General features: G+C 45.0%; 1 protein-coding gene across 2 annotated transcripts in view; it reads right to left on the reverse strand.

The window, feature by feature from the left end:
- Window positions 1-19,199, reverse strand: part of gabbr2 (gamma-aminobutyric acid (GABA) B receptor, 2) — a 113,688-nt gene that overhangs the window by 33,387 nt on the left and 61,102 nt on the right. For both annotated transcript variants that reach the window (XM_029167111.3, XM_029167110.3), the window contains 8 exons: window positions 14,817-14,918; window positions 10,773-10,838; window positions 10,096-10,284; window positions 9,381-9,623; window positions 5,603-5,663; window positions 1,915-1,995; window positions 1,127-1,277; window positions 777-909 (listed from right to left, as the gene is read on the reverse strand). In XM_029167111.3, coding sequence (XP_029022944.1) covers window positions 777-909; window positions 1,127-1,277; window positions 1,915-1,995; window positions 5,603-5,663; window positions 9,381-9,623; window positions 10,096-10,284; window positions 10,773-10,838; window positions 14,817-14,918 — 1,026 coding nt within the window. The remainder of the gene's footprint in view (window positions 1-776; window positions 910-1,126; window positions 1,278-1,914; window positions 1,996-5,602; window positions 5,664-9,380; window positions 9,624-10,095; window positions 10,285-10,772; window positions 10,839-14,816; window positions 14,919-19,199) is intronic.

Raw genomic sequence — 19,199 nt, forward strand, 5'->3', positions numbered from 1 at the left:
ACATGTTTTAAAAGCCTCGTATTCGATCGCAGCCGTGAAACCCTAATATAGCAGCTGTTGGTGCTGCTTCTTTCCCTGTTTGTTTTCTTCCTCCACATGTATGTTTCTCTGTCCATCTTCGCCGCACACGCTTTATACGAGTGCCCTTTGCCTTGAGTCATCGTGTGACCCTCTATATATCTAAAACACAATAAAGGCAGGAATGCTGCACAGAGAAGGCAGCAAAAAAAAAAACAATTACACCATCCATTGTCCAAAAGAAGCACAGACTCATCAACCTTTGTGCCCCTTTGCAGCCGAGCCCTGTCTGAGCTGACAGGCTCCGCTCGGCATCAGCAGGAAGCATTAGCCGGGCAGCGTGTTAGTTTAGTGTGCATGTGTGTGTCTCTGCTTCTGGAAGGGTGGTATCTCCAGTTATCACTGTAATCAAAACTCTTTAATTAATCCAGCAGCTACATAGTCACATGAGTACGCTACCTGGGGGGGGGGGGGTTACTTAATGCGCTGCGTGCCAGCTAGAGACCGGAGATAGAGACTCAGGCGGCTTTGACTTACAGTTCATCAAATAGTTCATGTGATTAGTGTTTCAGTGGGATTCTCCCTCTTAGCCCATTCTACATTTTGAAAGTAAGAACAAATATATAAAGTGACTTTGAGACTGGGGCATTATTAACATGCTGTGATGCAAGTAAGCTGCTTTTAGTTAAACACAAGGAAGAGCAGCAAAGCGTAACTTCTATATACGTTACTATTTCACAGTGAGACGCAGAACTTACAGTGCAAAGGGTCTCAAACTCTTTGTCGGAGACAAAACCTCCATCAAGCCCGAACAGGAAGATGGAGGCATAGGAGAGCATGCCCCCCAGGATGATCAGGTTGTTCATGTAGGGACTGGACATCTTGATTAGTCTGAAGAAACAGAGGATATTATGTGTTTTACTATCAAAACATTTACAATAAACAGAAAGGAATACAACAAATACAGCAAGTTAAGTACACAAAGCTACTGTATTCCAGCAGTGTCTAATCTCCTATGACCTGACCTCATCATGCTACTGTATCTACTGTATTTGACCTTTAACCTCTGGCTACAGTGCACTGTACGTCACACATGCTGGCTGCTGACCTGTGGTTGCGGTTCTTGATGTTAAAGAACAGGAAGGCCCCGGCCATGAGCATGCCCAGTATGGTGATGGTGGACAGGATGCTGTAGAGGGGCACGTTGATGTGCCTGCGCTGCAGACGGACAAATGTACGATCCTTGGGAGGCTCCACACCTGAGAAGAGCAAAAGGTGTGTTACACCAACAACATCATTTGATTAATCTCTTAAAATGACAGATTTTCAAACATAAAGTTTGAAATTTGTGGCATATTATTATGTGTAAACTCCTGTGTTCTCTTGTGTCCTTCAGATCTTTTTTTTTTTGACTACAAAAAAGTGAGAGTGGAGCAGACATCCAGTCATTTGAGATCCTCACTCTCCCCTACTTGAGTGCATCTATTTCTATGCGCCACAGTCGGGTTATTGTGGTTGGGCCCTGCGCCCTCTCATCTTTTACTCTATTTTTCTCCCGTCAACGTGCCAATCGATTCCATCGGTATCGTCTTACATACTGTATCGCCACTTACTGTGGTCAGGGATGTGGAAACAAGCATTTTAGATGCTACTGTCATGAATGTATGTGGGGCAAGGCCAAGAAGATGGAGAAAGAGTGGGAGAGTGCAGAGTTGGGGGGGAACTAGTAATAGACTAGTAAATAATGCAGGTGACGGGGGCGGTGGCACTGGAGAGTGCCGGAGATGTTTGAGCGTGTGGAGGGAGTCTGGGCTGAAGTGAATGTGAGAAGAGCTGTCCGAGTTCGTAACGGATGCCTTTAACCTACACAGCATTTAAACATAAAGCATTTTGTACCTTGGAACCTTATGGAGTTGTTGATCAGGTCCAGCACATCAGCAATCGCATTGTACTCTCCAACCTTGACTTCCTGGCCCTCTGTTAAAAAGCACACACAGACCATTGGTGATAAAGTATGACATGATAGTCAACAGACTAACTAATGTCTGGGGTGACAGTATTTAGGCCCACTTAATCCAACAGTGTGGAATAATGAATCCCAGACACAAAGCACCTTTATGGGTTTATAAAACGCAGCCCCGGGCTTCCTCATTTGGAGAAAATGTATCAGATGCTACTTTGAGTGAAAAAGAAAATTTAATTACAATAGTAATTGGAGACAGTGAAGAATGGCCCACGTTTAAATCATGCAGCCTGGTACAGTGGTACAACCTTCTAGACAACTTTATATCACGGGGAGATCTTACAAAACCCATTAGTAATACAACAAAGTAGCCAAAGCACTGAGTTTTAAGGCACTCAGTGTGATTATCTTTGAAGATTCTCCACTAGTACTGGAGCTTTCAGATGAAGCTCACTGTGGCCAGGAAATGATGTTTTTAATACAGCCTTGTTTTTTAGTTTATTTTACCTCAAGGAAAGTCTGCGAGGCACTGGAAAAAAAACACATCACACCATATCTCTCAAATGAAGCAAGTATCAAGTCATAAAAAGCTCAAAGTGCAGAAGAAACAGCAGACTTTCAGTGGCCACTATGAGACAAACCTTCAACCACAGGAGAACAAACAATGAATTTACACAGCCTATACCTACAGTACAGTACTTACATAACAGAGTTTGGCTTAAGCATTTTGCAAATCCAGTGAACGGCTACGTATCCCCACCGTGGAAACCCCACAGCCCCCGCAGAGCCCTGCTCGAACAGAGCAATTTCACAATTTCGTGTTTTCTCTTTTAGGAACGACGACGACTCCCTCAGGTGTAATAGTGGAGAAAGCATGACCTTGTCAGACAAACCTGGGTCCAGCTCGCCTTCATTCATAAAGATTACTCACTTAGAGTGTACGCCAGGGAGCCCAGGAACAGGGGATGGCGAAGGAGGATAGATTATTCCAATTCTTTTATGTGTAAGCACTACAAACAAGCTGCAATTTGGTTCGTTGTGCACACACAAATATGTCTCTGCGCCTCCCTGTTATCACTCGCGTGGTCCCGCTGAACTTCTGCAGCATTGTCCTTGACTGAGAGAATGACAGATAATATCAGCCGCAGCATCACAGGGCACTGTGTCCCCCCCCCCTCACAGCGAATCACCTCATTTGATCCCCAACGCTGCCACCAAAGCGCCAGCGAAAGTTGAAAGTGTTCATTAAATACAGCAGCGAAAGACTGGAAAAGACTCAAAGGTCCTCCTTTTTTTTCCACAGCACAATGTTTCTTGTTATAGCCACTGGAGAAATGTGTCTTACGTCATCTATAGTACATGCATGTAAGTAAGAATGTAAGGTAACACTCCACAGTGTACCAGTGGCCCTGAGCTCAGCAGGGGGGACGATCTTATACTGTATTTACTGGCTTCCTCAAAGTGGAGATTACTAGAAATCACTTGGAGTTTAATTCCTTTATACGAGTAAATCCCAGCCTCCAACAACACAATCTGGCCCATCTGTGTAGCCCTGTTTGTAGATGGGATTAAGTTAATTATACATAAGGTTCACGAATATTTTTGTCTTTAATCATCTTATGAAGAAAAACATCTAATAATATTCTGAGTGACAGCAATAAATTGTAAAATATCCTGTCATATCCTCTCGAAAACCTAAAACATTTGATGATATATAGATTTTAGAATCCATCTTCTCCTTGAAGAATGACAAAGGCAACGTTTTCTTATCTACCTCGCTCGGTAGCGTGTTGCTTCTAAATCTATTCTCAGAGGGGCCGTAACTGCGATCAAGACCTCTGCTAGCCAGCAATCTGTTTTCCCCATGAGACACAGCGGAAACAGCAGCCGCCGAAGCCTCTGACTAAGAATAATGTTTGGCAGGATGAAATGGTGGATCAGACACCGAGGACGAAGGATGGGGTCATATTGAGGATCACTGGCTTTTGAAAAATTCAAGCTGGGGCTCCCTCGTCCTCCTTCCACCCTGCCCGGCTCGGGTTTAAAAGGGTGTCAAAAGGGAGGGTGACAAATTCAGATTGCTGGCAAGCAAGGAAGGAGGGATAGAGTGAAGGTTAAGATGTGATGTGGTTACGAGGAGACAGTGAGAACGGCAACATGTTGTACGCTAAAAGGGCTGAACTTAGTTGGGGGAAGCGTGAGCGTCTCCAAAGGAACAGGGATGTGTGGCTGTCATTTAGACCATGGTTTCTAAGGAAATCCTCCAGCGCTCCTCAAGCCCGATGTGGACTGACTGCACCATCACCCTCCAGTAAAACAGGTCAACCTGCACTGGGGAATGGCTCTACGCACGCACGCACGCACGCACGCACGCAAGTACGCACACTGCAGGTGAGTGTGTTTAGATGTGATAGCACTCCTACGTAGTCCGCGTTGGCCAGAAACCAAAAACATGTCTATGATTCTTCCGTGTCCGTGTTAGTAGCTCTGTCCCTGATGACATTTGTACTGTGCTTGTGATTAAAGCCTTTTAACAGGAACCCCCCCAAAAATCCAGTACGAAGTACTGAACATGATTTATTCCTGAGTGGAGAAGAAACGAGCTAGTCACAAGGGAAAAACGTTTGGGACAGTTTATAAAAAACAAAAATATGAATTATTAAGCATTGGGGAAACAGTGTTCCTCTTGGGGAGCATGTAATACTGTAGTTTCATTTCAATAACATATACAGTACAAGACATGTAAATGCATGATACAATCTCATTATATCGATACTGTACTGTACAGTATATTGACTGCAACAGTATAGTATAGTATACTACAGTACACACTACAGATTCTGTACACTCACTGTACAGGAGCACACAGAGTATCCTCCTCTCCTCTCCTCTCCTCTCCTCTCCACTACACACACACACACACACACACACACACACACACACACACACACACACACACACACACACACACACACACACACACACACACACACACACACACACACACACACACACACACACACACACACAGATTCCGATGTGAGCAGCCACAGGGATGGAACCCCTCTGCAGTGGGAAAGATAAGATGGTTAGGCAGAGAGCAGTGAACGGCAGCATGCAGAGTGCCTCGGAGCTGGGAATTCCCTGCATCCAGATGCAATCGCTGACTTATTCTGCCACTCAGCGGGCACCACTGGCTCAAAGCGCAGCCCTGGCATAATGCTACGGGAACAATGGTTACTGAGGCATGCAAACGGTTACATTCATTCATTGTATTGACATCACTGTAATGGAGTCCACTACACTAAATCCAGGCATGCAGAGCTTGTAGACACTTACACACAAAGAGAAAGATTTATAAAATACAGATTAACTGAGCCACTACAGTGTATTCCGCAACAAAGCTTTTCTTCTTCAACAAACTATGACAATAATTGGTCGATAAGTCAACTTAATGACCTTACAGCAAATTAAAGTTCAAAACATTCTTTCTGTACCAATTAGGTCCAGGCGAGGATGAAATTCAAACATAAACAAAAATGCTCAAATGCAGTGAAGACCCCAACAGAAAATATAGAAATGCTCATTAGAAGAGAAAAGTTGAGGTAGTGTCATACCCACCATGAAACTGGTTAAATTTGATCGTGCCCATTCTCTCTCCGTTCCGAAACATAACTTGTCCCTGAAAGAAGAGAAAACAAAACATATTATATCTAATAGAGAGCAACACACACACACAAGGCAAACAGAGAGATCTGACTGTAACCGCTATACATTTCCATTCTTTCATGATGTTGAAGTGCTGACAGTCTGAATCTCATTTTATACAGTAAGTGGCCAAAACTGATCTGGTTATGGGGGTAAACAAACGCAGCTTTCTTCCCATTCATATTCTAGAAGGATAGTAAACACGTTGCACATTTTATTCCACTTTACATTTTTAAATATTGATTTCTTTCCAAAAATGTTTGTGTTTATGTGCAACCTCCATAAAATCAGGAAAGACCTTAACGTCACAGGTACAAGATAAGGGATTTTAAAGCCAGGGAGCATCTGGCAAAGACAGACTAGGTAGCAAGAAAGCAATTCATCTTTGTGAAAACATTATAAGTTATATTCCGACCAATTTTGGATTACATTGTTTTTTCTTTCTTGTTCTATTTTCTCCTTCACTCTGTCTCTTAAGCTCTCTCTCTCTCTTGCTCACTCACTCTCTCTGTGTTCATCTAGAAGTCTGTTGAATTAATTCAGCCCACCATCTGCTTACAGAATTCCTTAATTACACATTTAACTGGGTTTACCTATTACTGGCTGGCTAACAACAGGTGAGAGCAGCGCGAGATGAAGGCCGACAGAGATAGACTGATAGGTAGAGAGAGAGAGAGAGAGAGAGAGAGAGAGAGGGAGGGAGGAAGGATTTGCATTGGCTGATTAAAAGACGGCTGAGGGGGAAACGTAGGGAAGGAAGCTGCAGAGCCAATTTTCCCTCAAAAAGATGGCAGGCTTTGAAGTAGCAGAGTCCCACCCTCTTGTTTGAATCCCCGTCTTTGTGTGACATCTTTGATATTTGCCTCTGTGCGTGCATGCACGTGTGTCAGCGCGCGACAGTACGCGCATGCAATTAATTGTCGCCGCATTATATTTCTGCACAAGCATGTACGCGAGGACCTACGTGTGGAAGCTAAACACCCAGTTTCACAGCCCGGCATCAATCTAACTGACAAGTTCTTTCATCAGACTAGCTGTGTAATATTCAGTTCGGTCTTGTCCCCCGTATGGGACAGTGCAGCTATTACACTTAGATAACTGCGGTGCAGAATCAGGGTCAGACTGTGTGGGTTGGTAACACATGTACGCAACTTGACTTTAACCCATAATGACTGTGAGTGTTCGTACTCGATGCAGCCTCCCAGAGCAGTCGCACCGCTACGCTCTGCATTAGCTTTGCCGCTATAATTGCCCTCCGCCATCAGCGAGTGTCACAAACCTTATTGAAACGGCGTGGAGTTATTTTACCCGCCCCGATTTGTTCTCTCGAGTGTATACATGGTTTGTGGAATATGCTAAGTGTATCAAACATATGCAGAGGCACTGACTCTGACATTCTTAATTGGAAATAAATGTCTGTGCTACAAAGATTAAATTAACCTCAGGTGACCAAAATTCAGAGGAGCTAATGCAAAGCCTCTTTCCACAAGGTATTATGCTGCTCCCCGGCAACCTCATCGGAGTGTACTGACCCAGAGAATGTGTCCCCTGTCTGGTATTCAAAGGCTTGCTTCACAATGATGGTGGTGGTGGTGTGTGTGTGTGTGTGAGACACTGGCAGTGTCCAGGTATCACTTTGTCTGTGTAAATGCAAATAGCACCAGTGACAGGTGCGCTGGGGTCAAATGAGATGTTGTGCGGTGGGCTGCAGGTGTGACATCCTGTGGGGACGCGCTTCACACTTTTAATGTCAGCGTTAACTGCATATAAAAAAAATGCGGACCGTGACACGCCCCCAACCCTATTTCACTTCAGCGTGTTTCCGCCAAACAAGCCTAAACCCATTACTTGTCATCGTCTAATCTCAGCGTGCTGCTTTTTGCCTCTTCCTCTCCCCGGTGAATTCCAGCGTGCATCATCCTGTGGTAGCAACTATCTGTGCTCTCTACTCTACGCCCTTAAGTCTGCCCCGGCTAATGTCAGCCTTCTTCTCCTTGGCTCTGAGAGCAGCCAGATCAATATCGTGGAGCCCTTGACGATCACTCTCATGCTGCTGCTGCTGCCTCTGCCTCAGCAGCAAGGCTGAAGTCAGCTCTGAATGGATACGGGTTGGTTCCACGCAGTGTATGTGTGTGTGTGTGCGTGGCGGAAAATCAAACCCAAAGCCTCATGTTCCTAAGCCCACATGACACACATACAGTAAGTGTAAAAGTACATGTAAACAAGTACCATACATAGTAAATTAACTGAATGTTTTACTGTATCTCCTGAGTAAAGTGTTAGAGTACTTTTCCACAAGTGATGGCTGTGTGTCTACCTACAGTATAGAGGATTATTTGGAGTCAATACAGATATGAAATGGGGAATGAAATTGCTATCCTGCTCAAACAAACTAACAGGACTTCATCATCTTCTGTGTGCCTGGAGTGAAAAGTGTATGAAATGGTACACGGCCATCAATATTCCTGCGCTGCCTCCCTGAGTCTCTGAGGAAAGACTCAATGTCAGCCTGCTCCTCCTCAGCAAGCCTCGGTGCAGAGACAGGTGAGAGGTGAGGCCAGAGGGATGAGGAGCGACGACTCAACGGATCTCGTGGAGCGCTGCAGCGCGCGAGAAGCCCCCCGGGGACACGGGCCTCGCCGTGCTAAAAGTCAGGAGCCCGTGCGGATCCTTTCCAAGGCTATTTATTCTGCTTCTCTTTCCTATTGTTGTGCTGACATCTGTACTGGGCAGATTCTGTAGCCGTATCTCACAGATTCACCCCGGTGCCACGTTCGCACTCTATTCTCTCGCCACATTTGTTGAGACCCTAAACGCTGAGTGCTGCAAAGGCTCGCTGCGACGCCGCTCCTTTGTAATTTTCAGTATAGATTTCCTTGTTTATCCTCAAATGCATTTTCCTGGGGATTTACTTCAACACACAGTTATGAATGTGATACGTAATTTATTACTGTACTGTATGCACGCTGGCAGCCGAGGCTGGGAGCACTGTGGCATCCTCTAATAATGAAGTGGCCTTTACTGGGGAGCGGGAGATGTACTCTAAGAGCTTAATAGGCAGCGAGGAGCAAACACACACACACACATTCATGTCTTTCTACTCACTGACACAACGCAAACCCATTTTCCAGCACCTTATGTTAGTGTGTAACCCCCAACCCCAGCCCTAACACAAACTCAATTATAACCTTAAGCTAAAGTCAAGCCTTAACAAAAGCCCTTGGAAGTTGTGATGATACACACACACACACACACACACACACACACACACACACACACACACACACACACACACACACACACACACACACACACACACACGCGCACTGGGCTTGTAGCTAACATAGCCAGTGGGAACAATTTAGAATGCATGTGAGGGAGTCGGAAGCACCAATTCTCTTTTGGCTTTATACACAGAGAAGGACGACTAAGTAACCTTTTCTGCAAACGTGCTAGCAGCTCCACAGAGCCATTATTAATATACAGTATCTGTGTGTGGTTTTGACATTTTCCTACATTAATTCATTCATTTGCTTAACGCACAACTTTTAAAGGACTCGTTTGTGTTCCGGTAGCTGTCCCTTCAAGCTGTGGTGAATATCTACTACATCTGTATACAGGCTTCCACCTGACCTCCCACAGTGGGCTTTACAGTAGGCCTCATAAACCCCACATGAAGCTTCGTACCCACCGTGACACCGTTGAAGTTGGTCTCGTTCATCACATCCAGCACCATCTTCCCCACTTCCCGATCGTCCACGGTGAAGTTGTGGTAGGGGTTTTGCCTTTGTTTTACCCGGAGCAGCTCCATCACTCGAGTGAGGGTTTTAGCGATAACCCAGATCCCGTCGTAGGCAAAGCCGTGAAACTTGCTGGCCTCTACTCCTTTCTGCTGTAGCACGCGGCTGTACTCCCTCTCGTACTCCTTCGGGGTCTATGATCGGGAAAATAGAGAAATTTAAAATAATGTAATGTGCATCTCTTAACAACCTTTATGTTCTATTACATTCACATACTCTATTATTAGAACAACCTGGCCCAAAGAAGAAAGGATAAACCTTCACATTACTGATGTTACTGGACAAAAGGTTGTTTGAGGTATTATGCCCCTTTGTGCACAGTGGCCGATTATAAACATATGCTTCTGGGAAGACTTTTTAGGGGAAAGAGATCCTTGCTGTGCCCTTTAGAGAAAAAAACGGAGCCAGAATATTTCACGGTTCACGTCCTTCATTTAACGCAGGGTGCTTCTGTTCTTTACTCCATTAGCTGCACCATCAGAGTTGTCCACATGCATTTAGCCACATCTGGCTCCCGCCCTGCGTCTTTCATTCATTACTCCACATGTCACATAAAGCAACATACTGTATGCAACCTTCTGCAGTGCAACAGTAGGAATCACTCACCCTGCCTGAGATGCCCTTAATCTGCCGAGCACTGAGTGGCTCAAAATCCACACTGATATATCCCTCCATGGCCGTGAGCAGCTTCTTGGTGGTGCAGTTGGTGGTGTTGGCCTGCTCCCACCAGTTGCCCTGGTACCAGCCAGGGATAATCCACTGATATTTACTGCCAAACATGTTCAGGTTGTACGCCTAGGGAGAGTAGGAGAAAGTGAGTCTGCAGGAACGCAACAGCAGGGAGGATACAGTACAGTATGATGAACGCTGACCACGCTAACTACTGTACTGTAATGTGCAATTGCTCTCTCTTAATGTGAACTGCTGTCTTTCCTAATCGTACGGATCTAGTGCACACTGAGCTCAGAAAATCCCTGTTCAATCTTGAACTGAGCCCCGTGAATAAAACATAAAATGAGTCCAAACCATCTGAAGTCCAAATTATGTGCAGCCAAGTAGCTAAAGTGATGCCGTTAAGGGAGAATAGATGACTTTCTCTCAGGCTTGGACATATACATGTATGTCACACTGCATTAAACATTTATTATGTATTTCAAGCATTTGGTATTTCACATTTATCATTCATCGTCATAAAGCAGCACTGCAGGGACTGTATTTTACATAGAAGAGGTGCTGTATAAATTGCATTTATACGAGAGCTTCCACGGTGAGAGAGGACTTACGCAGCAGAAAACTTTGGACGCCAGGTTTTCATCAAACTGGCCTATGATGATTCTCACATCGTTGTCCTGAAACAAGAAGAAAGCACCGTCACAACTCATGTCAAGTCAAAGGTGGCAGCTTTCATCTTGCAGATTCAAAAAGCTATGTACAGTATTACTATATAAGGCTTGATAGTATAATTAGGACTCTCAGGTGTGTTGTGATTCTGTAGCCTCATTCACAGTGATGGTGAATTACTGTGCATTTCAGACCGTTTTATCAGCAGAACGCCTCGCCCTGAAACTGCACGTTCCACAAAGAAAGACTGCTGGGACCAGCCTCCTTGCTCCCGATGTCTCCACCACGTGGCGCTTTCTTAACAAATGGACACGGAATCAGCTCCTTGTGTGTAATACTGTATTTTTATCTCATCAGCGACTACAAAGTATGTGACAAACCAGTGGCTGAGAGGCGAAAGCAATATTAAGTTGCCAAGTGTCGATCCATAACAATGGAGACATTAGTGTCAGCATGCAGAATTGCCTTTCTTGCCAACCAGGCTACAGAGCACACATTTACATGGGGATTGAGAGCACACAGCTGGTGATTGACTCAGTAAATAATTCAGATCGCCCGGGTAGAAGTGCAGCAGGTTTCAAGATGGAGAAGAAAGATCAGGCTCGGGGGCCAACAGACAGTCATTTAGTGTGTTTATGCGTAGTACAGACACCAGCACAGCCCTGCGTGCAGACACATACAGTACTGCATGTATGCACACGGAGGAGATGACAGGCACTCACAACACAAACACAGCAAAACTGCCTGAAATCAAACCCAATAATACTGTCACAGGTTTGATGAATGTGCCATTAGTCAACAAGGCTGGAGATGATGTGTGATTCACATTCTGCAGCCTTGACTTTGCCCTGAGAGCCAGATCTCCAAGGTCAGTTTTCAGACAGCACGACATTAGCAATCATGAAACCGGAGACTCGTTTTCAATGAATAGTGTGTTTTGCATGATAATGTCGGGCACGCAAGACGCAAGACGCAGTTCTGCACTTCACCGACTGAGTGACAATGAAAATAAAACGCAACCTGTACAATAGGAAAACTTTCAGGGGCTTTGATCTAATGCAAAAGACTCTGTCACAACAGGTTTTACACTTAGTGTGGGCTGAGCTGTGAAAAATTAAAAAGTGAGGAAGCGTTAAAAAAAAAAACTAAGTGTAATAATATCAGATAACCATTTAGTGTCCTGCCTTTAGTCTAGATAATGAGAAGCTATTATGAATATACATCGTGAAGGCCTCTTCCCTCAGGCTGTCTCCACCATATGTCTTGCATCCACAGATCAGAGGGGAAACCAGTCACTGTCATCTTAATTCCAATTCCTTAAGGCAGCTGGACTCAAAGAACTACTGAACAACTGAAAATCATTAATCATCTGAACAGAATGAATGAGTAGAATAGAATAGAATAGAATAGAATAGAATAGAATAGAATAGAATAGAATATACTGGCCAAACTGTAAAGGTACATTACAACAAAGAGGCAGACACTCACTGTGGATGCCCTCCAATCCTACAGTACAGCCGGTTCTTGTTTTGGGACAAAAACACACTCTCTCAGTGAAGCATAAGAGTAGAAAGCCGAACAGCTCAATCTAAAGTCTTCTCAGGTGGTTTCTCAGAGACAGAGAGCATGCTGGGAAGAGGTCTTTCAAACAAAGCCCTTACTGTTGTTCCACTGCGTATTGTCCAGTACATGTGCAGGTAACAACTTTCTCTTGGCTGTGTGTGTGTGTGTGTGTGTGTGTGTGTGTGTGTGTGTGTGTGCGTGCGTGCGTGCGTGCGTGCGTGCGTGCGTGCGTGCGTGTGTGTGTGCCAGTGACTACTCAATAACACTAATCAGCCCTGGAGAAAAGGCACTTAACACAAATGACTCCAGCTATGGCCAGCAAACCATAGCCCTGGTGCTGTATAAATCCTGGACTGCCTGGCAACACTGAAAGATTGCTTAGTTGTGGGCAAGAGCATGAGTGAGTGTTTGTTTGTGGAGTGCAGATGGACTGGGGCACTACAGAGCCCCTAATTACCCGCACTCCTCGAGCTTTTATATAACTATAACACTAATTGTTCTCATAGAGGGCAGCATTAAGGGCAGCCTTGACAGCTTTATCCATGACAGGGTTGTTTGGAGCTCTGTGATGGTGATTTATCTGTGATAATGGTTTGAGTAATACTGTACCTCATAAGTCCAATCAGGCGCTGTTAAGGCTTATTAGGCACCGAGACATACGTGCATGGGCAAGCGCACACACACACAAACGCACTCACACACTCTCTTTATAAGACTGTTGGAGATGTGGCATGTAGACCAGGCAAAACCTACCACCCTCTGTTTGATTACTGCTCAGTCAATTTACATGTGCATAGAGATACAATATAAGCACACATTCACACCTACTGCTCACTGCAGCTGTACAGAAGGTGCTGTAAAAACACTACAGATTACTGGATGCTCATAGATAAGCTGCCATGACAACTCATCATCTGTAGGGTCTCAGCTGTCAGTCTGTTCCTACAAAAAAGGTTGTGTTCTTGTTAAACAAAAAGGCACAGTAGACAGACCATGAGGTTATGTGGTTTAGCATGTTAACCAATCCGTCTTAAGGTAAAATGGTGTCTTCACCCAACGACCAGTAGTGGCCACCACTCATCTACACACTGAGGATGCATTGATCTCGTACCCTAAAGAGTTGCAAATTGATTTGAAAATCAACATTCTTTGCATTCTCAGTACTGTTCAATATCTTTTAAGATATAAATCAAAGCATCAGTGCTACAGAGTATGATGGGTTATTCAGCTTTCAAAAACAGCAGCATCTGTGAGGCAAAACACATTGAAAACGAAAAAGACCACCCGCTGCTATGCCATATGTGAGAGACAAGAGGTCTGCGTGTATAATAAATTATTAAATTGTGATAAATTATTAATTGTTTTGCTCTTCATTTAGATTTCAGTATATTCTCCTCATGAAGCCCTCCACTGAATGCAAACTACAATATCTGAAACGGACTGACTTAAAGAAGGTACTGCAGGGGTGTGTGTGTGTGTGTGTGTGTGTGTGTGTGTGTGTGTGTGTGTGTGTGTGTGTGTGTGTGTGTGTGTGTGTGTGTGTGTCTTGGGACAGAGAACAAGCGACCGAGGAGAGACCAAAAAAAAAAAAAACGTATGTGAAAGGCTGCCTTGCTGCTCCCCTCTCTGCTTTTTGAACATTCGGGCTGAAACATGACAGATGTGAGCTCTCTATTTGTGGATCACACAGTGACGCCACGGTCCCGTTATGCCTCCGCCCCGCACTCACTCCGTCAAACACGCAACGCCGGAATAAAATAAATAAATCTAAATCTGTGTCACCCGCTACTTCGCCATATTACACAGATGAGACTGCAAACCCCAGTTGGGAGATGAGGCAGGAAACAAACCATTAGGGTGTCAGATGCCCCTCACCCCCACCCCCACCCGACCCAAATGCTCAGAAAAGCCTTGGAGGCGACGCTGTGATTTGCATATTTACAGTTGATCAAGGAAGGATGGTGTCAGCTTAAAATGTCAGCCCTCAACATTGCAGAGTTCTACATATATCTTGGGAGAGGAAGCTTATCGCCCTGCTCCTGCTCCACCCCCCCCACCCTGTCTCATCGTCACTCTGTTGCTCTTCTCTCCACCTGCTCCGTCTTGCGCACGTCACGCCAGACGTCTCTCTTTGTACTGCTCTGCTCTGTTCAGCTCTCTTCTCACCATCTTTTCTCTCACTGTGGCATGTACGTACAGTACTGCATTAAAAATAAGGGCAGGAAATAATCCCCCATACCTGCGTTTCCACCTGTCCAAAACTATCACACTCATACTGTACATCTGGACATCATGTACATGTTTCATATTCTAATTTGAATTTGTGGGACCTCAATCAATTAAATTTATATTTTTCCTCATTTCTAACGATCTGAACAGTTTCTTACTGTTTAGCAGTGAAGTGCCTGGTTTGTGTCACTCACCTTGAGCTTCTTGACATTCACGCAGGGGTCGTTTGAAAAACTCTCCGTATCTGCAATCTGTATATCTGCTTTCTCCAGCTCGTTAGTCAGGTCATTCCTCACCTGAGAGAGTAAGAGAAGAATAAATAAGTTAGAGCAAATAAAAGGCGGGACAGCTCAGATTCTTTTATTTATCATCTAACTCATTGCTACACAAATACTGTAACTTGGAGTCATAATGTCACTTTCATCTTTTAATTTCAACCCCCTGAACACATACATGATTCATTACAAAAGCACTGTTCACATGTCCCCTTCCCATCTTGGGCCAAGTGCCTGCATGCCCTCCGGCCATGCCCTGTGGCTGTCCACCCCTCTAACCCCACCCAAAGGCTTGGCATCATGGGGCCTCGGAGACATCAGAGGCTGTGTGTGCTCAAATGGCCATGCCAAGCCCTGATGGCACAGACGGCCCAAAACAGATGAAGGCTCTGTGTGTCCGCCCTATATGTGTTTGTGACTCTGCATGTGTGTCATTGTATTGACTCCTTTACTGGTTGAAATATGTGGTAGTTAAGCCATGGCAATATATACATTTACTGCCATTATTTATATTAGCACCATCTCAACAGCTGTACTGTAGAAAGGCTTCAATCCACTCCAGCAGTGGATACTGTACTTCAGGCTGATGCTAAAGTCAGGTTTGACAAGTGTTTTTAGGCGTTAGTTAAAACAACTCATCTGTGCAATCAGCGAGAAAACTGTTGAGGTCTGAAAAGAAATCGATGAGTTTGAAGAACATCACCTTCATTTCTGTAAATGTTTGCTGTTTTACCCGCCTCCTCCTCCTCCTGTACCCCGGAGGGAGCGCTAAATCACTCTGTACATCACTCAGTCCTGTACAAACATTCTCTCCAATGTACCGCTCACTGAGTTGAAACAAGAGGGAGGCCAGTGTGGATCGATGCAGCCAGGTTTTGCCGTTGAGACACAGGCGGCTTGGTGGTCTGGACAAGGTGGGTTGTCCTGTTTTGTTAAGCGCTGATCTAAAAAGTCTGGCTGCAGCCAAGCTAAATGGAATCTGGGAGCAGCCAGTCACCGTAGCCCCGTGTCCGTCTGGGGATGAGGGAATGAGCACAGGATAGCACGCAACAATGGAACGCACAAGCTACATGTAAAATTGTGTTGTTCAACAACACCCTTGCAAATATATACACACACACACACTCTGCAACCCACAAAGGGGAACACACAAAGCCATTCACCTTCTCACAGGAGGATTTTTATTGGTTTGATTTTGTGTTCCTCCACTGAGATGGAAAAGGACAAATGCATTTGTGTTCTGCCGGACTGAGCGTGTTAGATGGAGCGCGAGAGGGAGGGGGTGGGGAGGGCGATGGATGGAGGGATGATGGGAGGGGAAAAGTGTGCAGCTTTCCCACGTAACAAAAACATCCTGCATTGTCTGGGGCAGCCTGGGAATCCCCAGCAGCAAATTCAGAAGACAAATAATCCTACAGCACACATGCAGAAGCAAACACTCACGTACAGTACAGTAGGAGGGGTCAAGTTTCAAACGGACTGGGTTATATGTGTACATGGGGAGTTCAGGAACCACAGAGGATTGGAACGGCAGCATCACACAGCCATAAACGTGCAACAAGCCTGTCATCCTGACTGGATGAAGCCTCAAACGCAGGTTTCGCACAGTGGAGGCATGTGTAGACAGAATGAAGTGAGCGTTCTGGTGCATGGAGGGTGAGTGGCTTCGAGTGATTCACACGGCACCAGTATGACACCGCAAGACTGCAGTGGTCTCAAATGATTAACACATCATTTCCAGGCACATTCGCAGTGTGAAGCCCCCTCGCTATGACTGTTGTCACCTGTTACTGTGTGTGTCATGCCGAAGTATTAGTGGTGCGTTGTGTCATCTCATCTGTCTGTCTGCACTTCGCTAACATGCATCAGAATCTAATAAACGTTTCTGTGGCAAAACCAGGTGTGATGCACGGTAAGTTTTCATTCAGGTTGCACAAACACAGCGATGTGACGCATCCGTACTCATGTCACACCCTCGCGTCGCTTTACTGTCCAAATCACCATGCAAATCCCAGGGTTCCGACTATAAAGTCGGTCATGTGCTCAGACAAACTAGCGTGGCCAATGTGGTTGCACCGCGGCCCGATGACAAGCTCTCCACTGCCTCCTCTCATGGCCTTACATGCTGCGCAGAACGGCATCAATGAGTCACTGCGAGGGGGAACCTTTACAACATTACATGCTCATTTGTGATGAGCGGCGACTGATGGCTATAGGAAAACGTGAAGTAACAAGTAAGCGATCTTTGGATTATAACCACAATGCGAGAGTGAGCGAGGCAGAGCGTGCGGATGCCGAGAGAGGATCTCCTGCTAGATTTATGAGTGGTCATAGTGTAATTAAACACTTAAGCTCCGAGGGGTTCCAGGCGGAGAACAGCGTCCTAATCCTGGTTTCAGTCGGGTCTGCCATCCGCCTGACGGATGATGGCAGCTGTGTTCCCGTCTAGAGCCTGTTTGCTCTCCATATTCCTGATTGCTCCTGTGCGCGTGTGTGCGTATTAACCCGCTTGTGCCTCGTCTCTGCCGACCGTCATCCCCCGCCACTCCCTGGTGATGAAACATCGGCGTCCATCCACCAGCAGGCTCTGTGCGTGTTCGCGTGCATGCTCCCATGGCGTCTATAAATAGAAGTGACGAGCGGAGCTGCCTTTGGCGTACAGGTTACGGTCCCAGCGGACACCGTGAGATACGTGCGTGCGCTGCGTGTGCCACTCGCTGAATCCTTAACAAGCATTACATAACGTTAACCGTGTGAGCAGTCTCCCTGGGAAACAGCACCGCAGAGAGGAAAACAGAGATGTGCTGTAGAGGTGGTGGCGATGACCACGCTGTCATCGCATGCTGATTAGCCACATGAATGACTACTGTATAAACAGTACAGTACAACGACGGGCATATACAACACGTGAAGCCGCCTTATCGGTTCGCTTTGCCACGCCCCCGGCCCCTAGAACACGGATGTGATGCTTGCATATTTGTGCTTCGGGATTAGAGGCCAATCTTGTGGAGGTTTGATTGAATCGGGCCGTCCTTCTTCCTCTCGTCCTAAGCCCCTTGGTGCTTTCAGGAGGGGAGCGATAAAGGGATTTGGTCTCTCTGAGATTTGCAGTGAGACTTCTTATGCCCCCCCACCCCCACCCCCACCCCACTCTCCTCCCTCCCACCTCCATCTCCCTACCGCAGCTGCAGAGCAGATTGTTTTCAATTAGGGCCTCGAGGCAAGCACCCAAATATTTTCCTCAATAATGCTCTCAATACCTCTAATACAACGTTTTCATAATTGAATGCTCCCAAGTCTGTTGTGTGATACTATTTCCTGCTTGAGTTGTTACAAACAGAACAAGCCTGTAACAGTATATTTAACCATCATGAAAACATGAAACAGCTTCACCTTAATCGTAAGCAACCATTTTGAAATAACTCCTTCTAGTGCCATCATCCTAATATACTGTTGATGCAGACTCCAGTTTCTGAGATCAACTGTAAGATGAGGTATAAGTGCTGCTGTATAAACTCAGATATTAACCTTATATTGATAAAAAATGCTGTAGTGTTGTACAGTAAGAGGGGGAGTTTTCATCTATGAAATATATATGAAATAAAGATATGAAATAAAATGCAGTAAATCCAAAACGAAACACAAGATCATTTGTTTGACTGGTAAACACTACTTTTCATCTTCTCAACTAAAAAGAGGTTGCAGGATTAAACTCCACTTTTCATTTCAACATTTTATTTTAACACTTCCTAAGAAATCACCACAGAGTTGCACGTAGGTGGAAAAATTGTAATCCATCTCCTGTAGAATACATTGAGTTTAATTGATCGCCTCCCACTCAGATCATGTTGGCATTATCGAAAGGATTGTAAGAAATTCCGAGCTCTATTCAGTGTATTTGCTATGCACGGTCTCCAAGTCTTTACAGCATGACTGTGGAAATACCCTTAGTAAGAGTATTAGCTATTTTCATCGTAGTGAGAGGTTAACCTTCACCTTCAAAACATGAAAGGTTGCTACTATAACAGGAGGAGGAACGGATAAAAGAATGGAATAAAAACTACACTAACCTCGAAAGGCCTGAACAGTGTAAATAAAGTGTGACTAAATAATAATAATACATATTCACATGCCCATTGGCTGGTATGGGATACATACAGATTTTATTTCTTATATCTTGTTTATTGTACTGTATGTAAACTTTAATTACCTTAAATTCCTAGAATATAAAACACATATCTATTTCAAATAACACTTCTATATAGATAGATTTAACCAGCTGGGAGTATTAAGCGGTCTGAG

The sequence above is a fragment of the Betta splendens genome, chromosome 11 (assembly GCF_900634795.4).
Source record: "Betta splendens chromosome 11, fBetSpl5.4, whole genome shotgun sequence".
NCBI lineage: Eukaryota > Metazoa > Chordata > Actinopteri > Anabantiformes > Osphronemidae > Betta > Betta splendens.